Genomic DNA, 20,006 nt, shown 5'->3' with positions numbered 1-20,006 from the left:
CATATTGTCCTCAAACATTTCATTTCCAACACATTCACCCTCCTCCACACAACCCTATCTATAGACCATGCCTTGCAACCATATAGCATTGTTGGAACTACTATTCCTTCAAACATACCCATTTCTTGTTCTCCGAGATAACATTATCTCCCTCCACACATTCTTCATCACTCCCAGAACCTTGGCCCCCTCCCCAACCTCTGACTCACTTCCGTTTCCATGGTTCCATCTGCTGCTAAGTCCACTCCCAGATATCTAAAACACTTCTCTTCAATTTTTCTCCATTCAAACTTACATCCCAATTAACTTGTCTCTCAACCCTACCTTGCTCTTACTCATATTTACTCTCAACTTTCTTCTTTCTTACGCTTTCCCGAATTCAATCACTAACTTCTGCAGTTTCTCAAACAATCAGGCACTAGAGCTGTATAATTAGCGAACAATAGACTCATTTCCCTAGCCCTATCACCCCCAACAGACTGCATACTCGCCCCTCTCTCCAAAATTCTTGCATTTACCTCCATAACCACCCCATCCATAAACAAATTAAGCAACCATAGGGACATCACTAACCCTGCCGCAAACTGACATTCACTGAGACCCAGTCTTTCTCCTATCTTCCTTCTCATACACATGCCTTACATCCTTGGTACAAACTTTTCACTTCTGCTAGCAACTTACCTCCCACACTACATACTCTTGAAACCTTCCACAAAGCACCTCTATGAACCCTGTCATATGCCTTCTCCAGATATGCTACATACATATCCATGTTTTTCTATTTCTCACATACATTCTACATAGCAAACACGTGATCCACACATCCTCTACCTCTTCTGAAACCACACTGCTCTTCCCCAATCTGATGCTCTGTACAGGTCTTTACCCTATCAACGAATACCCTCCTATATAATTTCCTTGGAATAGTCAACAAAGTTATGCCTCTGTAGTTTGAACATTCACCTTTATCCTCTTTCCACAATGGCACTATGCGTGCATTCCACCAATCCTCAGGCACTTCAGTTTCATGAGATCCCTTTTGTGTAACTGTTCATTTGTATTACTTCAAGGAAAGTTCTGAGAAACTGATTCTGTCCTAGGTGTGGAAGATTCAGACTCCTACTTTTGCAACTAGTCACCCCAAATCGTTAACGTAGCACTACTGTTTTTTAATTTTTGTGCATTCTTAATTTCACAAGAAGTGCTTTGTATAGACAAGTGCAATGATTAAGTTAATGTCCATTAAACCAAATAACCTTGCTTTTAATCATATTTACTCTTAACTTTCTTTCATTATCATTACTACCCCAGAAGTTCTCTTGGAAAGGGTCCTGTTGTTACAGTACAACTCCTCTTTTGGGGCCTCCTGCAGCTCCAAGTTACACTCAGTAGCAGGGAAAGGCTAGAGTCTTTTGAGGCATATTCTTTGATAAAACTGGGGATGGGAGAAAGAATACTTCCCACATATTTCCTGCATGTATTAAAGGCGACTAAAAGGTAGTGAGTGGGGGGCTGGAAATACTCTTCTCCCGTTATTTTTTTAATTTTCCAAAAGAAGGAATGGAGAAGGGGGCCAAGTGAGGATATTCCCTCAAAGGCTCAGTCCTCTGTTCTTAACGCTACCACGTTACCATGGGAAACGGCGAATATTAAAAAAATGTATAATTTTTTTCATATATTCTTTTTCTTTCTTTCACACTATTTGCCATTTCCCGCATTTGCGAGGTAGCGTTAAGAACAGAGGACTGGGCCTTTGAGGGAATATCCTCACCTGGACCCCGTCTCTGTTCCTTCTTTTGGAATTTTTTTTTTTTTTTAAAAGAAGGAACAGAGAATTGGGACAGGTGAGGGTATTCCCTCAAAGGCCCAGTCCTCTGTTCTTAACGCTACCTCGCTAATGCGGGAAATGGCGAATAGTTTGAAAGAAGAAGAATATATATATATATATATATATATATATATATATATATATATATATCTTTTTTCTTTCATACTATTCGCCATTTCCCGCGTTAGCAAGGTAGCGTTAAGAACAGAGGACTGGGCCTCTGAGGGAATATTCTCACCTGGCCTCGTTCTCTGTTCCTTCTTTTGGAGAGAAAAAAAAAAAAGAGGGGAGGATTTCCAGCCCCCCGCTCCCTCCCCTTTTAGTCGCCTTCTACGACACGCAGGGAATACGTGGGAAGTATTCTTTCTCCCCTATCCCCAGGATATATATATATATATATTTTTTTTTTTTTGCTTTGTCGGTCTCCCGCGTTTGCGAGGTAGCGCAAGGAAACATACGAAAGAAATGGCCCAACCCACCCCCATACACATGTATATACATACGTCCACACACACAAATATACATACCTACACAGCTTTCCATGGTTTACCCCAGAGGCTTCACATGCCTTGATTCAATCCACTGACAGCACGTCAACCCCGGTATACCACATCGCTCCAATTCACTCTATTCCTTGCCCTCCTTTCACCCTCCTGCATGTTCAGGCCCTGATCACACAAAATCTTTTTCACTCCATCTTTCCACCTCCAATGTGGTCTCCCTCTTCTCCTCGTTCCCTCCACCTCCAACACATATATCCTCTTGGTCAATCTTTCCTCACTCATTCTCTCCATGTGCCCAAACCATTTCAAAATACCCTCTTCTGCTCTCTCAACCACGCTCTTTTTATTTCCACACATCTCTCTTACCCTTACGTTACTTACTCGATCAAACCACCTCACACCACACAATGTCCTCAAACATCTCATTTCCAGCACATCCATCCTCCTGCACACAACTCTATCCATAGCCCACGCCTCGCAACCATACAACATTGTTGGAACCACTATTCCTTCAAACATACCCATTTTTGCTTTCCGAGATAATGTTCTCGACTTCCACACATTCTTCAAGGCTCCCAGAATTTTCGCCCCCCTTCCCAGCCTATGATCCACTTCCGCTTCCATGGTTCCATCCGCTGCCAGATCCACTCCCAGATATCTAAAAAAAGAGATTGTATTTATAATTTATTATATTTATATATTTATTATATTCCCTCAATGGCCCAGTCCTCTGTTCTTAACGCTACCTCGCTAACGCGGGAAATGGCGAATAGTTTGAAAAAAAAAAAAAATAAATTATGTGCATGTGAATGTGTATGTATATACATGTGGATGTGGGTGGGTTGGGCATTCTTTCGTCTGTTTCCTTGTAATGCTAATGCGGGAGACAGCGACAAAGTATAAGTGAATATAAATATATAAACTTTTTTTTTGTCAACTGATGAGGATAGTCTTATTGTGGATGTCTTTTCACTTGCAGTCCAACCACAAGCAGGTGGAGTCCAGCAGCATTACTGATTAATTTAAAATGATTACCTATATATCTAATTCAGTAAAATGGTTACCTATTTGTATCCAATTTTCCAGATCTGGCACCACTTTTCTCATACAGGGATATTCGAGAGCAAAACCGCCGCTTGTACCGGCTACTGCCCGAGGCCAGTATCCCAGGTGTCAAACAAATACGTTTGGCTCAAAATCACACCAATCAACTTATGGCAAGACTTTATAGCCAGGTATGATACAGGTTTCCCTTTTAATTGATACTTTTAAATTCTAAATTCCAGAAATTGAATTTGAATAACACATACATAGAGCAGCAGCAGGTCTGAGAGGCACTCCAAGCAGTGCAGTTTGCTTTTCAGATTTTTGATGGAAAGGGTTTTGGCCTGCCCCACCCCTATATATTGTTTAATATATGAATTTTATTTTTTCATTTCAGCGACTGAGAAAGAAAGTGATAAGTGGCCAGGTGTCCCATGCACATAAAGAGATTGTAACACCCATTGTCTCTCGTGTACAACGAAGGAATTAAAGTCAAGAATTTAAATCTGAAAGTATTTCGTCTTTTTGAATTAAGCAAAAGACAACTTGCATTATGTTTATATACTGCCAGCAAGTCAGTGCATTCTGATTATGATGAATTTGAAGAAAATGACAAGATTCTTTGAAAAAGGCATATAAATGCAAAACTATTTCATTTTGTAAAACGAACACAAAAATGTAATTAAATATTGGTATGATTCCTTCCAAACTGTGGACAAAATCCCAGCTTTTATAGCATGAAATTTCTTTAAAAAAGAAAATAAAATATATTAACTGCATTTTTAATGTATATTTCACTAACTAGCCAAGTGTTCCTGGACTCTGCCAGTTCAAGGTTGTACAGAGTAATAAGGAGCCTTCAGTGAGGTTGTATAAAATTACCACCACTATAATTCTTTCCAAAGGAGTCTAATACTTGCAAACTTGATTGTAGCACATATTTGAAGCAGCAAGAACAATGCAAGAGGTTTCTTATGTTGTGCAATTAAAAGCAATCTTCCCTCTTGAATGTTTGACAGTTGTGTGTATTGTTTTATGGAGTAGGACAACCAGCTAATAGGCTAATTTTTTTGCAGACTTAGTAAAAACCTTTTAAGATCATTTTTCCATGGTTGAGGGGATGCTCATTTGTTTAAAGTGCTTATTGTAGGGGCATTTTTTTTTTTGAAGTTGGAGACTCCGGACATTAACATAAGTTCAGGCATTAATCGAAAATAGATGTTAATGAAAAGTCTTCATGAATTTTGGAGGAAGTGAAAACCATGTTTAATGTGCTAGGTCATATCTACTGGGAAAGGCACAGGAGTTGAGTTCCAAAGCTTATTGGTATAGGAAGAGAAATGGTTATCAACACTGCCCACCCTCGTATTGCCAACAGCCAGAGTAATCATAGACAAAGTAGCTTGCTGAGTACTGCATAGTCCAGCTAGTTGTGGGGGCACAAACACAGTTTAAGACTCCAACGCTAATGATAAGCCATAAAAATACTTTTATGTAACAAATACACAATTACATTTTTTTTTTTTTTTTTTTATACTTTGTCGCTGTCTCCCGCGTTTGCGAGGTAGCGCAAGGAAACAGACGAAAGAAATGGCCCAACCCCCCCCATACACATGTATATACATACGTCCACACACGCAAATATACATACCTACACAGCTTTCCATGGTTTACCCCAGACGCTTCACATGCCTTGATTCAATCCACTGACAGCACGTCAACCCCGGTATACCACATCGCTCCAATTCACTCTATTCCTTGCCCTCCTTTCACCCTCCTGCATGTTCAGGCCCCGATCACACAAAATCTTTTTCACTCCATCTTTCCACCTCCAATTTGGTCTCCCTCTTCTCCTTGCTCCATCCACCTCCGACACATATATCCTCTTGGTCAATCTTTCCTCACTCATCCTCTCCATGTGCCCAAACCACTTCAAAACACCCTCTTCTGCTCTCTCAACCACGCTCTTTTTATTTCCACACATCTCTCTTACCCTTACATTACTCACTCGATCAAACCACCTCACACCACACATTGTCCTCAAACATCTCATTTCCAGCACATCCATCCTCCTGCGCACAACTCTATCCATAGCCCACGCCTCGCAACCATACAACATTGTTGGAACCACTATTCCTTCAAACATACCCATTTTTGCTTTCCGAGATAATGTTCTCGACTTCCACACATTCTTCAAGGCCCCCAGAATTTTCGCCCCCTACCCCACCCTATGATCCACTTCCGCTTCCATGGTTCCATCCGCTGCCAGATCCACTCCCAGATATCTAAAACACTTCACTTCCTCCAGTTTTTCTCCATTCACACTCACCTCCCAATTGACTTGACCCTCAACCCTACTGTACCTAATAACCTTGCTCTTATTCACATTTACTCTTAACTTTCTTCTTCCACACACTTTACCAAACTCAGTCACCAGCTTCTGCAGTTTCTCACATGAATCAGCCACCAGCACTGTATCATCAGCGAACAACAACTGACTCACTTCCCAAGCTCTCTCATCCCCAACAGACTTCATACTTGCCCCTCTTTCCAAAATTCTAGCATTTACCTCCCTAACAACCCCATCCATAAACAAATTAAACAACCATGGAGACATCACACACCCCTGCCGCAAACCTACATTCACTGAGAACCAATCACTTTCCTCTCTTCCTACACGTACACATGCCTTACATCCTCGATAAAAACTTTTCACTGCTTCTAACAACTTTCCTCCCACACCATATATTCTTAATACCTTCCACAGAGCATCTCTATCAACTCTATCATATGCCTTCTCCAGATCCATAAATGCTACATACAAATCCATTTGCTTTTCTAAGTATTTCTCACATACATTCTTCAAAGCAAACACCTGATCCACACATCCTCTACCACTTCTGAAACCACACTGCTCTTCCCCAATCTGATGCTCTGTACATGCCTTCACCCTCTCAATCAATACCCTTCCATATAATTTACCAGGAATACTCAACAAACTTATACCTCTGTAATTTGAGCACTCACTCTTATCCCCTTTGCCTTTGTACAATGGCACTATGCACGCATTCTGCCAATCCTCAGGCACCTCACCATGAGTCATACATACATTAAATAACCTTACCAACCAGTCAACAATACAGTCACCCCTTTTTTTAATAAATTCCACTGCAATACCATCCAAACCTGCTGCCTTGCCGGCTTTCATCTTCCGCAAAGCTTTCACTACCTCTTCTCTGTTTACCAAATCATTTTCCCTAACCCTCTCACTTTGCACACCACCTCGACCAAAACACCCTATATCTGCCACTCTATCATCAAACACATTCAACAAACCTTCAAAATACTCACTCCATCTCCTTCTCACATCACCACTACTTGTTATCACCTCCCCATTTGCGCCCTTCACTGAAGTTCCCATTTGCTCCCTTGTCTTACGCACTTTATTTACCTCCTTCCAGAACATCTTTTTATTCTCCCTAAAATTTAATGATACTCTCTCACCCCAACTCTCATTTGCCCTTTTTTTCACCTCTTGCACCTTTCTCTTGACCTCCTGTCTCTTTCTTTTATACATCTCCCACTCAATTGCATTTTTTCCCTGCAAAAATCGTCCAAATGCCTCTCTCTTCTCTTTCACTAATACTCTTACTTCTTCATCCCACCACTCACTACCCTTTCTAATCAACCCACCTCCCACTCTTCTCATGCCACAAGCATCCTTTGCGCAATCCATCACTGATTCCCTAAATACATCCCATTCCTCCCCCACTCCCCTTGCTTCCATTGTTCTCACCTTTTTCCATTCTGTACTCAGTCTCTCCTGGTACTTCCTCACACAGGTCACCTTCTCAAGCTCACTTACTCTCACCACCCTCTTCACCCCAACATTCACTCTTCTTTTCTGAAAACCCATACAAATCTTCACCTTAGCCTCCACAAGATAATGATCAGACATCCCTCCAGTTGCACCTCTCAGCACATTAACATCCAAAAGTCTCTCTTTCGCACGCCTGTCAATTAACACGTAATCCAATAACGCTCTCTGGCCATCTCTCCTACTTACATAAGTATACTTATGTATATCTCGCTTTTTAAACCAGGTATTCCCAATCATCAGTCCTTTTTCAGCACATAAATCTACAAGCTCTTCACCATTTCCATTTACAACACTGAACACCCCATGTATACCAATTATTCCCTCAACTGCCACATTACTCACCTTTGCATTGAAATCACCCATCACTATAACCCGGTCTCGTGCATCAAAACCACTAACACACTCATTCAGCTGCTCCCAAAACACTTGCCTCTCTTGATCTTTCTTCTCATGCCCAGGTGCATATGCACCAATAATCACCCACCTCTCTCCATCAACTTTCAGTTTTACCCATATTAATCGAGAATTTACTTTCTTACACTCTATCACATACTCCCACAACTCCTGTTTCAGGAGTATTGCTACTCCTTCCCTTGCTCTTGTCCTCTCACTAACCCCTGACTTTACTCCCCAGACATTCCCAAACCACTCTTCCCCTTTACCCTTGAGCTTCGTTTCACTCAAAGCCAAAACATCCAGGTTCCTTTCCTCAAACATACTACCTATCTCTCCTTTTTTCACATCTTGGTTACATCCACACACATTTAGGCACCCCACTCTGAGCCTTCGAGGAGGATGAGCACTCCCCGCGTGACTCCTTCTTCTGTTTCCCATTTTAGAAAGTTAATACAAGGAGGGGAGGATTTCTGGCCCCCCGCTCCCGTCCCCTCTAGTCGCTTTCTACGACACGCGAGGAATACGTGGGAAGTATTCTTTCACCCCTATCCCCAGGGATAATATACATATATATATATACACATACACACACACACGCACACGCACACATATATATACATATGAAAAATGTAAGAAACAATTTAGAAAACTGAAACTTCTAGCTTGAAATGAATGAAAAAAATGAATGTCACATAATGGTTCAACCTCTGGCTATGGAAAAAAGGAAATGTATAATTCATTTACACAAACGTCAATAGCAGTTCTCATCAATTTAACCACTGTATCAATAAGCTTCAATGTCTAAGCTACATTTTTTTCCAATTTCACTATTTTCCTTCACATTTTCAATTGTGTCTGAAGGTTCTACTTCAAGAGTGATTGTTTTTCCAGTAAGGGATAATCAATATGATAGCATATAACTTCATACATCTTTTCTATTTTTCAAAATCTGCAATCACTCATCTGTTTAACTCACAATTTTCTCTGGGCTGCATTTCCAGCTGTTCAAAAATCTGTCATGACAACTACTGTTGTTGCATCGTTTTTGAAATCTATTATCACTTCCTCACTGAGGAGACATTAATAGCAAATCAACACAAGTGTCCCACATGAAGGCAATATGGTGGTGGAGACTCAAAGAGGCTGACTGTTTTTTCAGACACTTCCCATGCACATTAACCTTTTTGATTATCCTGGCATTAATCTACAAACATAATTTTCTACAATGATGAATTCAGTGTGCATTGTTGGCTTGCAAATGATGGCACTGTGAATAAAAGGCAAGTCACTAGAGCTGCCTGGAGGCCTCAGTAATCCACTAATAGTTGGTTGCACTTCCTTCTTTTAAGACTCTCCATGGCTGGGGCACCCACTACTGCCCTCACTTAGGATCAGTCAATCTGATAATTGGCTATTTTCTTAGGCTTAGAATGCTTATCTCTTCATTAAAACAAAACCTTGATAATAGTCTGATACTTTTTTGTGTACCTAATCATATTCAAAATTTACTTTGTGTTTGGATACTTGGTACAGGCCAATCTAAGAAATATTTTTTTTTCTATGTCAGAAGCATTAAATTCAGTAGGCTCATTCATCTGTTCGTAATGCTACCTTGCTCATGCAGGAAAGAGTGGAAACTTATGAAGAAAAATAGTGAAAAATAAAAACATGTTTTGGCACAGAGGAGGCTGAATATATTAATCACACATTAAAAAGGTTAAGTAACAAGGAGATAATTTTGGGTCAAAAATTTTTCATGTGGTGAAAAGGTATGGCACTGTAGTATCTATAGCATTGATTTGCTTTACTTTGTTGCTCTTCACAGCTACAACCCATAAGTAATGGCTTCTCATTACTACTTACTTACTATTTGAAAATTCTGAATGATTCTTTCATGTTTATATTAGGGTGAAGCTGGGAGGGTTGTGCAACTATTGGCTTTGTAGTTGACATCTTGCTGGTTGAAACAAGAGGGCATCATAATGCAATTAGTGGATATTTCAATGAGAATATTATGTCTTCAGCTCTGTTAAGAAGCCTTATGTAAATCTTGCTTCGCAACAATCATGGCATTGGTCCTCTTAAGCTATTTACTTAATAGAGAAAAAAAAATATTTGGAAAGGCAAATATTAATATCCTTAAAATGTATACACGGCACAAAATTTAATCTTTACACTTTTAAAAGTAACATATGACATAAGGAGGAAGAAATATTTTTCTTGCAAATAAAACAATAATGTGATTTGTGGGAAGTAACTGCACTTCAGGTATGTTCCTATTTGGGACCTTTCACTTCAGTTGGATGTTTCCCAATCAGGTAAAACAACCTCTTACAGTTTACAGGTAATCATTCTGAGACCTGCCATTTACCGGTGTAAAGATAATTTTTGCGCATGTGTACTTGAAGAATACTGGACATTTTTATGTAGAACTGCTGAAACACATTGTTCCTTACTTTGCATATCAAAAAATATGTAACTTTACTTCAAATCGTGGCATATCATAGGACTGTGTAACACTACAATTACAAATTAAGAACATTATCTCGGAAAGCAAAAATGGGTATGTTTGAAGGAATAGTGGTTCCAACAATGTTGTATGGTTGCGAGGCGTGGGCTATGGATAGAGTTGTGCGCAGGAGGATGGATGTGCTGGAAATGAGATGTTTGAGGACAATGTGTGGTGTGAGGTGGTTTGATCAAGTGAGTAACGTAAGGGTAAGAGAGGTGTGTGGAAATAAAAAGAGCGTGGTTGAGAGAGCAGAAGAGGGTGTTTTGAAGTGGTTTGGGCACATGGAGAGAATGAGTGAGGAAAGATTGACCAAGAGGATATATGTGTCGGAGGTGGAGGGAACGAGAAGAGGGAGACCAAATTGGAGGTGGAAAGATGGAGTGAAAAAGATTTTGTGTGATCGGGGCCTGAACATGCAGGAGGGTGAAAGGAGGGAAAGGAATAGAGTGAATTGGAGCGATGTGGTATACCGGGGTTGACGTGCTGTCAGTGGATTGAATCAAGGCATGTGAAGCGTCTGGGGTAAACCATGGAAAGCTGTGTAGGTATGTATATTTGCGTGTGTGGACGTATGTATATACATGTGTATGGGGGGGGGGGTTGGGCCATTTCTTTCGTCTGTTTCCTTGCGCTACCTCGCAAGCGCGGGAGACAGCGACAAAGTATAATATATAAATAAATACTTAACTTAATTATTGTGCCTATCACAGACATTTACATGTAACAGCTTGATTATGGGCAAGTGCAGATGTAACCTTTCTTAGTCTTTCCTGATGCAGGGGGCAGCGATCAAGTGGGGAGAAAGGAGTTACTTTTTCCTTCATCCATTTATGCTGTTTCTTGTGGGGTGGCATTGGAAATGGATGATGGCAAACAAGTATATATGTACATAAATCAGTGCTGCCTAACATGGAAAATGGTGATTAAAAATCTAGAAATACCACACTGGCATACTTATGGCAATGGAGCAGTATAAGGCAGGTAGTCGAGACTTTCACCAAGTTGAGTTTATCATTTATGAGGATCTTAGACAAAACCAATTTCTTAGAGAAAATTTGAGAATACCTCTGACATCGTACAGTATACTAACGCTCCTGCAATGAAAGTGATATATGTGGAATGAAGTTATATTGCTAACAAGAGGAATTAGATATATGAGGACGATTATTTATTAATGATACATAATCGCTGTTTCCTGCATCAGCGAGGTAGCACCAGGAAAGATGAAGAATGGCACATCCACTCATACAATTACATAAACACCCATATACATAACACAGACATATACAGGCATAAACTTGCCTTCATCCATTTCTAGCACTACCTCCCCCTCTTCAGTGAGGTATCTAAAGGAAATGTCTGCAAGTGATTGTGAGAACATAAAGGTGCGACAGGTGAAGCCATTTGGTGCAAGGCGCATTATTTGTAAATGTAAGACTGAGGTGTGGTAACGGTTGCAGTCTTAATGACAGCTGAGCCGAGCAAAAACTGCATAAGCATCTACCTATATCAGTCATGGGAATGAATCAAAGGCCTCCACAGATCACATCTTTATTGAGCTGTAAATCAATCATCACCATCATCATCATCATCTTCCTCATTGTTGATCTGGAAGTACCGAAGCTCATAAGTGTCCTTGGCAGTGGGTGGGGCCACCACTCTAAGCCAATCGCGGAGGTTATTCTTCTTCAGGTACTTTTTAGTAAGGTACTTCAGGTATCTGTAAAAAACATTAGGCATGAAAGACATACACAGGAGAGCAACAATACAAGTATTTGTATCAGGTACTTATATCAAATCCACCTAGAGCTTAAGCACCTTTGGATCGTAAAGGCCAACTTACATAACTTATAAAAAATGGCATTTTCACTTTTGCTAACGTGTTACTAACACAGCTATTTCAAAATACTAGAATGAAACAGCTTTTAACAAAGTGTGATATACCAAAGATGATTATTATTATACTTTGTTGCTGTCTCCCGCGTTAGCGAGGAAGTGCAAGGAAACAGACGAAAGAATGGCCTTTCCACATCTAGGCCCCACAGAACTTTCCATGGTTTACCCAGATGCTTCACATGCCCTGGTTCAATCCATTGACAGCACCTAGACCCCAGTACACCACATCGCTCCAATTCACTCTATTCCTTGCATGCCTTTCACCCTCCTGCATACCAAAGATATTCAACATATATCTCAATCTCCACAACAGAACTTTGGTACAAATGCTTACATATGTAAAATATAATCACTTGATATTTATATCATACCTTTTGGAGAAAGCAATGTCGGCATTTAGAGTAATCTTATGCTTGTTTCGCTCCAAGGAAACCTGGTTGGTAAAGTTTTTAGTCTTGCCGTTGACCTTGATGCGCTGCTGCAGGAACGTTTCCTGCAAGGATGATCCAGATGCAGTACTGTAGGGAAGTTGGCCCTACTAGCACCCAGCTAGGGAAGGTCACCCTAACTGATAGTTCATTAATACCAGTCCACATGCAAGATACACAAATGTAATAACCAGGACAGACAACAAAGCTTACTTCGTGAATTGTTACTGCTTAAAGCATTTTACTTCTTTGCAAAACCTAAGATAGGATGATATTTGTCAATTTTTTCAAGCCAAACAGCTTCAGAAATTGACAAATAGTAACATGATACAGGTGGAATAGTCCAAAGCTAGAACATTCCAGAACATGCTAATCATTACAATAAATGCCAAAATGAAATGTTTAAATCTATTCTTATCTACCAACAGCTTGTTGGTACAGAACTAAAATAATGGAAATCTAATAATGTCAACACTTTATACACAACAGGAGAGAGATGACAAACCGATCAGGGTAAGCCACAAGGCAATCAAGGAAATGGACTTAAATTGCTGAGCTTGAAAGGGATGAAGATGCAAGAAATCACATTACTTTTGCCACCCACACTACAGTGAAATGGAACAACCACAATTATTTGATATTTTTTTTCTTTTTAGAGAATCATGAAAGAGGGGAGAATAAGGAAATCTAAGTCTTACTGTAAAGTAAAAGATTTGTCAATGTTATAAAAATGCAGATACCTTCCAACTTTCAAGAATAAAGCAATCATCTGAACCTGCCTAAAAGTTAAAGGTTACTCTCTCTTTCCCAACAAAGGATATTCAATAAAATTTCCTTTTCAGGTACATTACGTAAACCAAATAACTTACAAAAATAACTATATATGGTGTGGAAAAAAATTAAAGGAATATACTCTGACGGGAACTATGACATTAAAGGTACTCTTTGGAACTTCATTAATAAGACAGGTTTAATACTTACAAAGTCAGCAGCATTCATGATGCCATCTTCAACAGGCTGTCTACAGTCAATGTGGAACTTGAGCTGTAACTTCTTGCCACGGCGTCCCTTGCCAGCCTTGCCAACCTTGCCAGCCTTACCCCCCTTTGTTGCATGTACTTTCTTTGCTTGGACCTGTGGCTTCTTTGAACTTGTAGCCTTAGCCACAGGCCGTTTTGCTGGAGGCTTAGCCTGCGAGTGTAAAACCCTAAGTTAAAATAGCTCGATCAACAAAAATTTGGAGTATATGGAATTAATGATCAGTCTTGTGGGTGATGAGCTTGTCTGCAATGCCAATGACTCAGTATAGGGATAAAGCATCATTTCAAATTGTGTGATTACGGAGCCTGGAAAATAACACTTATAAAAAGTAGCACCAACGCCTGGCCAGGGCAGTGTGCTCCCTGTCCGTGTTACTAATCTCACGTGAAACCCATTCCACCTTTTTAAAAAGTGGTGTAAAATCTACACAAATTAAAATGCAGATACTTGGCTCATGCACTGCAAAGCCAAGTATATGAAGTCAAAATCTATTGTTACGGCACTGGAAAAAGTAAATTACAATAAATCTGTGCTCGAGAAAGTTTTAATTTTTTCAAGCATTTCACCTACTTTTACATTAACCTTACACTTTTCCTAGTCTTCACAAGCCTTAACAATACCACCTTACTTACAATGTAAGGCTAGGTTAGTTTGAAGTAATAGTTCCAACAATGTTACATGATTGCAAGGCATGGGCTATAGACAGGGTTGTACAGAGGAGGGTGGATGCGTTGGAAATGACATGTCTGGGGACAATATGTGGTGTGAGGTGGTTTGATTAACGAAAGGGTAAGAGAGGTGTGGAAAATAAAGAGTGTGGTTGAGAGAGCAGAAGAGGGTGTGCTGAAATGGTTTGGACACATGGTGAGAATGAACCAGGAAAGATTTACAAAGGGGATATACATGTGTCAAGAGTTGAATGAGAAGCAAGGGACCAAATTGTGGGTGGAAGGATGGAGTGAAAAAGATTTTGAACAATTCTGGGGCCTGAACATACAGGAGGGTGAGAGGTGTGTTAGGAATGGAGAGAATTGGAACGATGTGGTATAAATGGGTTGTGCTGTCAATGGACTGGACCAGGGCATGTGAAGCGTCTGGGGTAAACCAGACACTATTTGTAGCTCAACAGAATTTATATTGTAGCTTACCTTTTCATTTTTACTACCAATATGTAGAACTTTGTACTATACATTAAATATCATTTGCCACCTGCTAGCTTAGTCCACAGTCTTGAAGCTACAGACATTAATATACAAGAGAAAGAGAACAGGTCCCAAAACTCCAAACGTTTACCCATTCTGGGGCTTGACCTCTTGATCACTACTATTTAAACTCTTGTTTACAGTCGGCCAAAAACCCTAACCATAAAAATACATCCCCATCTATACTATGATACAAGTTTTGTTAGTAAGCTTTGATGAACTTTACTGAATGTTTTTAAAAGATCTAAAATAGATTACTAACTACTTTACTTTCGTAAAGAAATCTGGCAGGTTCGTCGAGTGATTTTGCTGAAAACCAAGCTAAGAATTTATGAGGTGGTCCTCTAAATGGTTTAAAATTTTACCCCGAAATAATGGTTTCCATTATTTAAGCAATTACAGATGTCAAGATAATTGGAGAATAAAACCTGGGCTGTGATTTACATCTTTTTTTGGACGTGTTATACTGGGAAACTGCATTCCTCCAACCATTTCTGGAAGCAAATGACATTGAAAAAAAAAAGCCAAAAAATGGTTTACCTCATCTTTTACCTCCTGTGTCAACTTTTTTGGGCCTGCTGTATTGTTTCTGACCATTCAGTCTTATAGAATATCTTTAAATTTAATTTCAATATGTTGAAAAACGTTTTCCCCTCTTAGCAATCGAACTGGATTTGAGAAATAAGTTGTATTTTCTAAATAAACGTTGAAAACCTTTGCCTTCGTTAATTTCGAAATCATTAACTCGAAGACTTCCTTCTGATCTAACAACTGACTACTTCCTGCAAATTACATATTTCAAAATCAATCGACCATAGGACAATTTTCATAATTCGTACTCTAATGCTTAACTATAACACAAATACCAACCATTCCTCTGGTGCTGCCGGCTGTGGGAAGGCACTAACAACCATTAAGTGTGGTCTGTGGTGCCACACGGAAATCTTACAAGTACCCCTCACTGTGACCCTAACCATCTTGCCTCCTCCAGGCTGCCACCGGGGCTATCAGGCTCAGCACAAACACAATATAACATAAACAACAAAACATCGATCTGTAAAATGATACAATATTCGATTACACGAATTACTGCATCAACCTTCGTTATGATATACGAGTTCCCCAAGTCCAGTGCACCACGCGGTATTGTAACTTTAGCCGCACAAAAATAACACCTTTATAAATGTTACCTTAAAAAAAAGATTCATAAGGAAGCTATGTTTCTATTTAAACATAGTCTAGCCTAATTAATATCAAATAACTAGCCTAGAGTGGAAAATGGATAAGAGAACCATCACTTACCACCGTCATGCTGGCTCATGTGTTGGGAAAGGTCAGAGAAACGGCGAGCGTGGCTAATCCCAGCCACTCCCAACCACACGAACATCCACACCAAATTCCTATTGAAGCCGATTTTCGTTAATGTGAGAATTTCTTTTACATATTGTCAACGATAATTAATATATGATAATCATATTGATATCAAATACTTAAATTATTGATTTAGAGTTTATATATCGACGAGTCATGATACAGTGAAGTTGTATCATTATTCTTACGATCTAAGAAGAGATGGATGATTATTTTCCACATATCATATGTATAGATATAAGCTAATATTTTGGTCTGAATAGAAACTTAACTATAATTACAACTAGAGTAAACGAGCGTAATTAATGAAATTTAGTATATTTTTAGTTCTCCAAGTAACAATAGATAATTGACTTTAATTTCCTTAAATATGTATCTTCCTACATAATTGATATTTAATAACAATTTAATGAGTGCAATAATGGTCAAAATGTACTCAAATATATGGTATTGACAAGTCGCAAGAAGGCTGGCCAATCAGGAGGTCCGAGGCTGGCGAGTGCGCACACCTATCTTACCAGCTGCTGCCATTTTTGTTTGTGTATCATTTAATTTTGGGCTCCCTTTCACAGGAAATGTAAGTAAACGCCGCAGTTTGGTGTATTGCCCTCCTTCATGAAGGGTTGGTGGATGCAGCGGGTGTAGAGAGTGGTGAATACTGGTTTGGTTGCGGTGGAAAATCTGTGAATATTTGTGGGGGTGTCGGGAGTGGCATCGATCGGCTGGACTTGGAGACGAAACAACTGTCAACTTGAGCCGCATTTGACCTTCTCTGTCGCTCACCAACTGAAGACGAGACATGTAAGGCTGATGTCGAGTGTCTAGTGTAACCTGTGATATGTTGTAACGGGTAGAGACTGAAGGAGAGAAGATGGAAGCTGTAATAATAAGGATGGAGTACGTGTAGGCGTGACTGGTGGCATTAGTAGTGGAGAAGATCACTTCATTTATCTTGGGTCACCAGTCAATATGGGTGGGGTCAAGATGATGGGCGAACGTAATTTGCAATGCTTGTAAATGTATACACGTCAATAGCTGATTGTCAAGCCATCACATCAAGATATGTGTAATTTCTCATTCATTTCCCAGATTAATTGAAATTTGGGTTCAGTCTGTCAAGTGGTTGCAGTGTGTGTGTGTGTGTGTGTGTCTGTAGTACTCAATGTTTAAAGAATTGAATGCAGTAATACAACATGATAATAGATTAGTTATGCAATCAGGTTGATCATTGACTCAACATAGATTTTTTCCATGTATGAGACTGAACTCTAGGAGAAAGTTCTTTTATATTGGTTACAAAAGGGAAAAAGCATTCCTTATGTAGTAATCTGTGTCTTTAGCTATACATCAATTTCATGTACCAGGTACTCTGCCTAGAAAATGTATCCCAGTTCTCTTGTCCATTTTCCTGTTTGAGATGAAATTTGATTAATTTGTATGGGAATGAGTAATCTTCATGTTTCCCGTCGTATGCAAGATGTGCATTTATTCTTTGAGCAGAACTGTTGCCATTTATTCATTAATGCTCTTTCATACATTAGTGCATGTGATGTCTTTTCCATAATTAGTATTGCTTCCATTTTCATTGGGTTGATCTGGTGCTTATGGTCTTCACCCCATCCCATGCTCAGTGAGTTAAGGTGAAACATTAATTTCTACACTCTGTAAGTTATTCATATTTTGTACTGCTCTGAGTTCATTCCAGGGGAAGATTCTCCATTCACACCACCTCTGTATGCAAAATTCTTTTGTGTTTGATTCCAAATCATACCGCTAATCAAGAAATAGCTTTATTTGATTCTCTCATTGCATGTGTCCATATCTAACATGGTCTGCTTCCTCTTTGTGCCCTTGGCTTAACTAGTCTGTATAATTTTGACTTACTTCCTGTCATTCGTACATTCTGATCATAAGTCTGGGACTTTCATCCATAGCTCTTTCAAATGATTTCCTCTTACCGTGGATTTTTCTGTTAAATCTGCATTCTTTATCCTGATTTGAACCTTACTCTGCATTTTACTCGTCCCCATTACAGGTGATCTTTCTTTTGAGTTTTACTTTTTTCTTTTAAGCCTTGTGTTTGTGCTGTTGTAAGAAAATATTTGATGAAAAAAAGATTTTCACATTCCAAGTGAAATATAACTTTTGAGTTTTAATTTAGATATATTCCTCAATCTTTTACTTTTAACATGGGAGGCAGAATCTAGTCGCATTTGTCTTCCACCTTCATATTAAGATGAATGTATTTTTGATCAGTTTTTCATATTTTTCTTTCCTGTTGAGTATTGTGACCATGTTCTTGGATATGATCCATAGGGTTCAGGGCAAAGGCCATTTATGTTAAGTGTACCATGAAGATGTCGGTGGTATTTAGGGTGAAATGCAGATGTGTGTGAGTAGCCTATTGAAGGTTTATGTCAAAGACCAGTTGTGTCAAGGGTTTAGTGAAGATGATGTAAAGATGCTTTTGACCTAACTCTTATAGTTGTCAAGAATGTAGTAAAGGTTTTTTTGACCCTTTTGTTTCAGGTCAGGCCAGTGGTGTTCAGGGTGTAGTGAAGGTGCATTTGAACTGACCTGAAAGGGTCAGTAGAGAACTTGAACCTGACCTGTGAACAGGCCCTTATGGGTTGGGTTAGGTCAAAGGCCAAGGGTGTTGTGAAGTTGAAAATATTGTAGAGATGGGCATTGGCTTTGGGTATATTTGGCAAAATACTTGTACATTGTACATGTATGAATATTTCATGAGTATAGCACAAAGATATATGATAGTAAAATTGAAGGGACTGGTGTGGGAGGAAGATTACCTTTGACATGGAAAAATAGAATGTAAGAGTTGAAGGGAGGGAAATGTTGGAAGAATTTATTGATTGGTGTAAGTGAGGGAGACATGTATGGGCATGTATGGCCACCCCCTTGATGGGAGTTCCTTGAGGAAATGGTAGGTCAGAAATATAGATGGCTAGATAGCACAGAGTATTTAGAAGAACTTTTTCAGTATGGTTATCATGTCATTCAAAATGATTGGTGGCAAAATTTAGAGAAAAATAACAATTAGAGAACAAAAGTACATTTGAACTAGATTCAAAATATGGTAATTTCATAATGACTAAAACTGAATTAAATAACAGCACAGTTATTAGCCTTTGATCTGAAGGTCATTTGTACTGAGAAAGTAGTGAAGATGGTCTTTGACCAAAATACCAAGGATATCAAGGGTGTATTGAAGATGGCCATTTACCTAGTCAATAAGTGTCTGGTAAAAGGCCCTAGAAGCAGAATTAGGTTTATTGAGGGTGTGGTGTAGTGAAGATTTTGGTTTCTCCTTAGTGAAACGATTGTGACTGATATAGGGAGACACTGCATTCATTTGAATGTTGGCACTTCAATTCTTTATTTCTTTTTAACAAATACCTTAATCTTGGCCTTTGACCTACCTTGGAAGAGTCAGGTCACTATCAAGGTCGTAGCAGTGTGTTTGGTATGTTCGTCGAGTATGAAGCGAATTTAGGTGTATTGAGGATATAGTGATGGTTTGTTTATCAAGTGTAAAGTGTCAGGGGTATAGTGAAGAATGGTTTGTTTCTGGTAAAGTTAAGATTTCTTTGTTGGAAAGGATACATTGCTTTCATTCAGGAATATTAGCTTATTTTTCTTTTTCTTTCCAACATTTGACACCCTGTTCCTAGCCTTTGACTTGCCCCATAAGGGTCAGGGTAAGGTCCTTTGCTGTGAAGAGTGTGTTGAAGTGAATATGAGTTTGTCAAAGATAAAGCAGATTTGGCTTTATTTATGGTTTACTGAAGATGTGTTTCTTGAGGATGAAGGTGCTTTTGTTGAGGTGAAGATACATTTGTTTAGGGTAAAGTGATGTGTATGTCTAGGGTAACATGAGTATGTGTTTA

The 20,006-nt window shown here is 39.2% G+C and overlaps 3 protein-coding genes across 19 annotated transcripts in view; 2 read left to right on the top strand and 1 right to left on the bottom strand.

Annotated features, from left to right (window-relative positions):
* LOC139764496 (uncharacterized) overlaps positions 1–4,154 on the top strand; it is a 34,275-nt gene extending 30,121 nt beyond the window's left edge. The window contains exons 11-12 of the mRNA XM_071691103.1: positions 3,418–3,566; positions 3,773–4,154. Coding sequence (XP_071547204.1) covers positions 3,418–3,566; positions 3,773–3,865 — 242 coding nt within the window. The 3' untranslated portion in view covers positions 3,866–4,154. The remainder of the gene's footprint in view (positions 1–3,417; positions 3,567–3,772) is intronic.
* A 7,547-nt stretch (positions 4,155–11,701) lies between these two features.
* Positions 11,702–20,006, bottom strand: part of RpL22 (Ribosomal protein L22) — a 112,476-nt gene continuing 104,171 nt past the window's right edge. Inside the window, exons 1-4 of one of the 3 annotated variants that reach the window (XM_071691089.1) lie at positions 16,033–16,140; positions 13,469–13,678; positions 12,431–12,552; positions 11,702–11,883 (exon numbers count right to left, since the gene is read on the bottom strand). In XM_071691089.1, the coding sequence (XP_071547190.1) occupies positions 11,730–11,883; positions 12,431–12,552; positions 13,469–13,678; positions 16,033–16,041 (495 nt within the window). In that variant the 5' untranslated portion in view covers positions 16,042–16,140 and the 3' untranslated portion in view covers positions 11,702–11,729. Of the gene's footprint in view, positions 11,884–12,430; positions 12,553–13,468; positions 13,679–15,600; positions 15,623–16,032; positions 16,141–20,006 lie in introns of those variants that run through there. The other 2 variants (XM_071691090.1, XM_071691088.1) reach the window with 2 other exon arrangements.
* The window catches only part of nSyb (neuronal Synaptobrevin), a 74,798-nt gene continuing 71,349 nt past the window's right edge, over positions 16,558–20,006 (top strand). For 12 of the 15 annotated variants that reach the window (XR_011716389.1, XR_011716387.1, XR_011716390.1 and 9 more), the window contains exon 1: positions 16,558–16,678. Coding sequence is in view for 11 of the 15 variants with exons in the window: in XM_071691094.1 (XP_071547195.1) it covers positions 16,677–16,678 (2 nt within the window). In the remaining 4 variants the exon portion in view is untranslated. Of the gene's footprint in view, positions 16,679–16,716; positions 16,903–20,006 lie in introns of those variants that run through there. The other 3 variants (XM_071691093.1, XM_071691099.1, XM_071691096.1) reach the window with 3 other exon arrangements.

Source organism: Panulirus ornatus, chromosome 50, assembly GCF_036320965.1.
Source record: "Panulirus ornatus isolate Po-2019 chromosome 50, ASM3632096v1, whole genome shotgun sequence".
Classification (NCBI taxonomy): Eukaryota; Metazoa; Arthropoda; class Malacostraca; order Decapoda; family Palinuridae; genus Panulirus; species Panulirus ornatus.
Note: the sequence above shows the minus strand (reverse complement) of the source record. Positions and strands in the feature narration are given on the sequence as shown.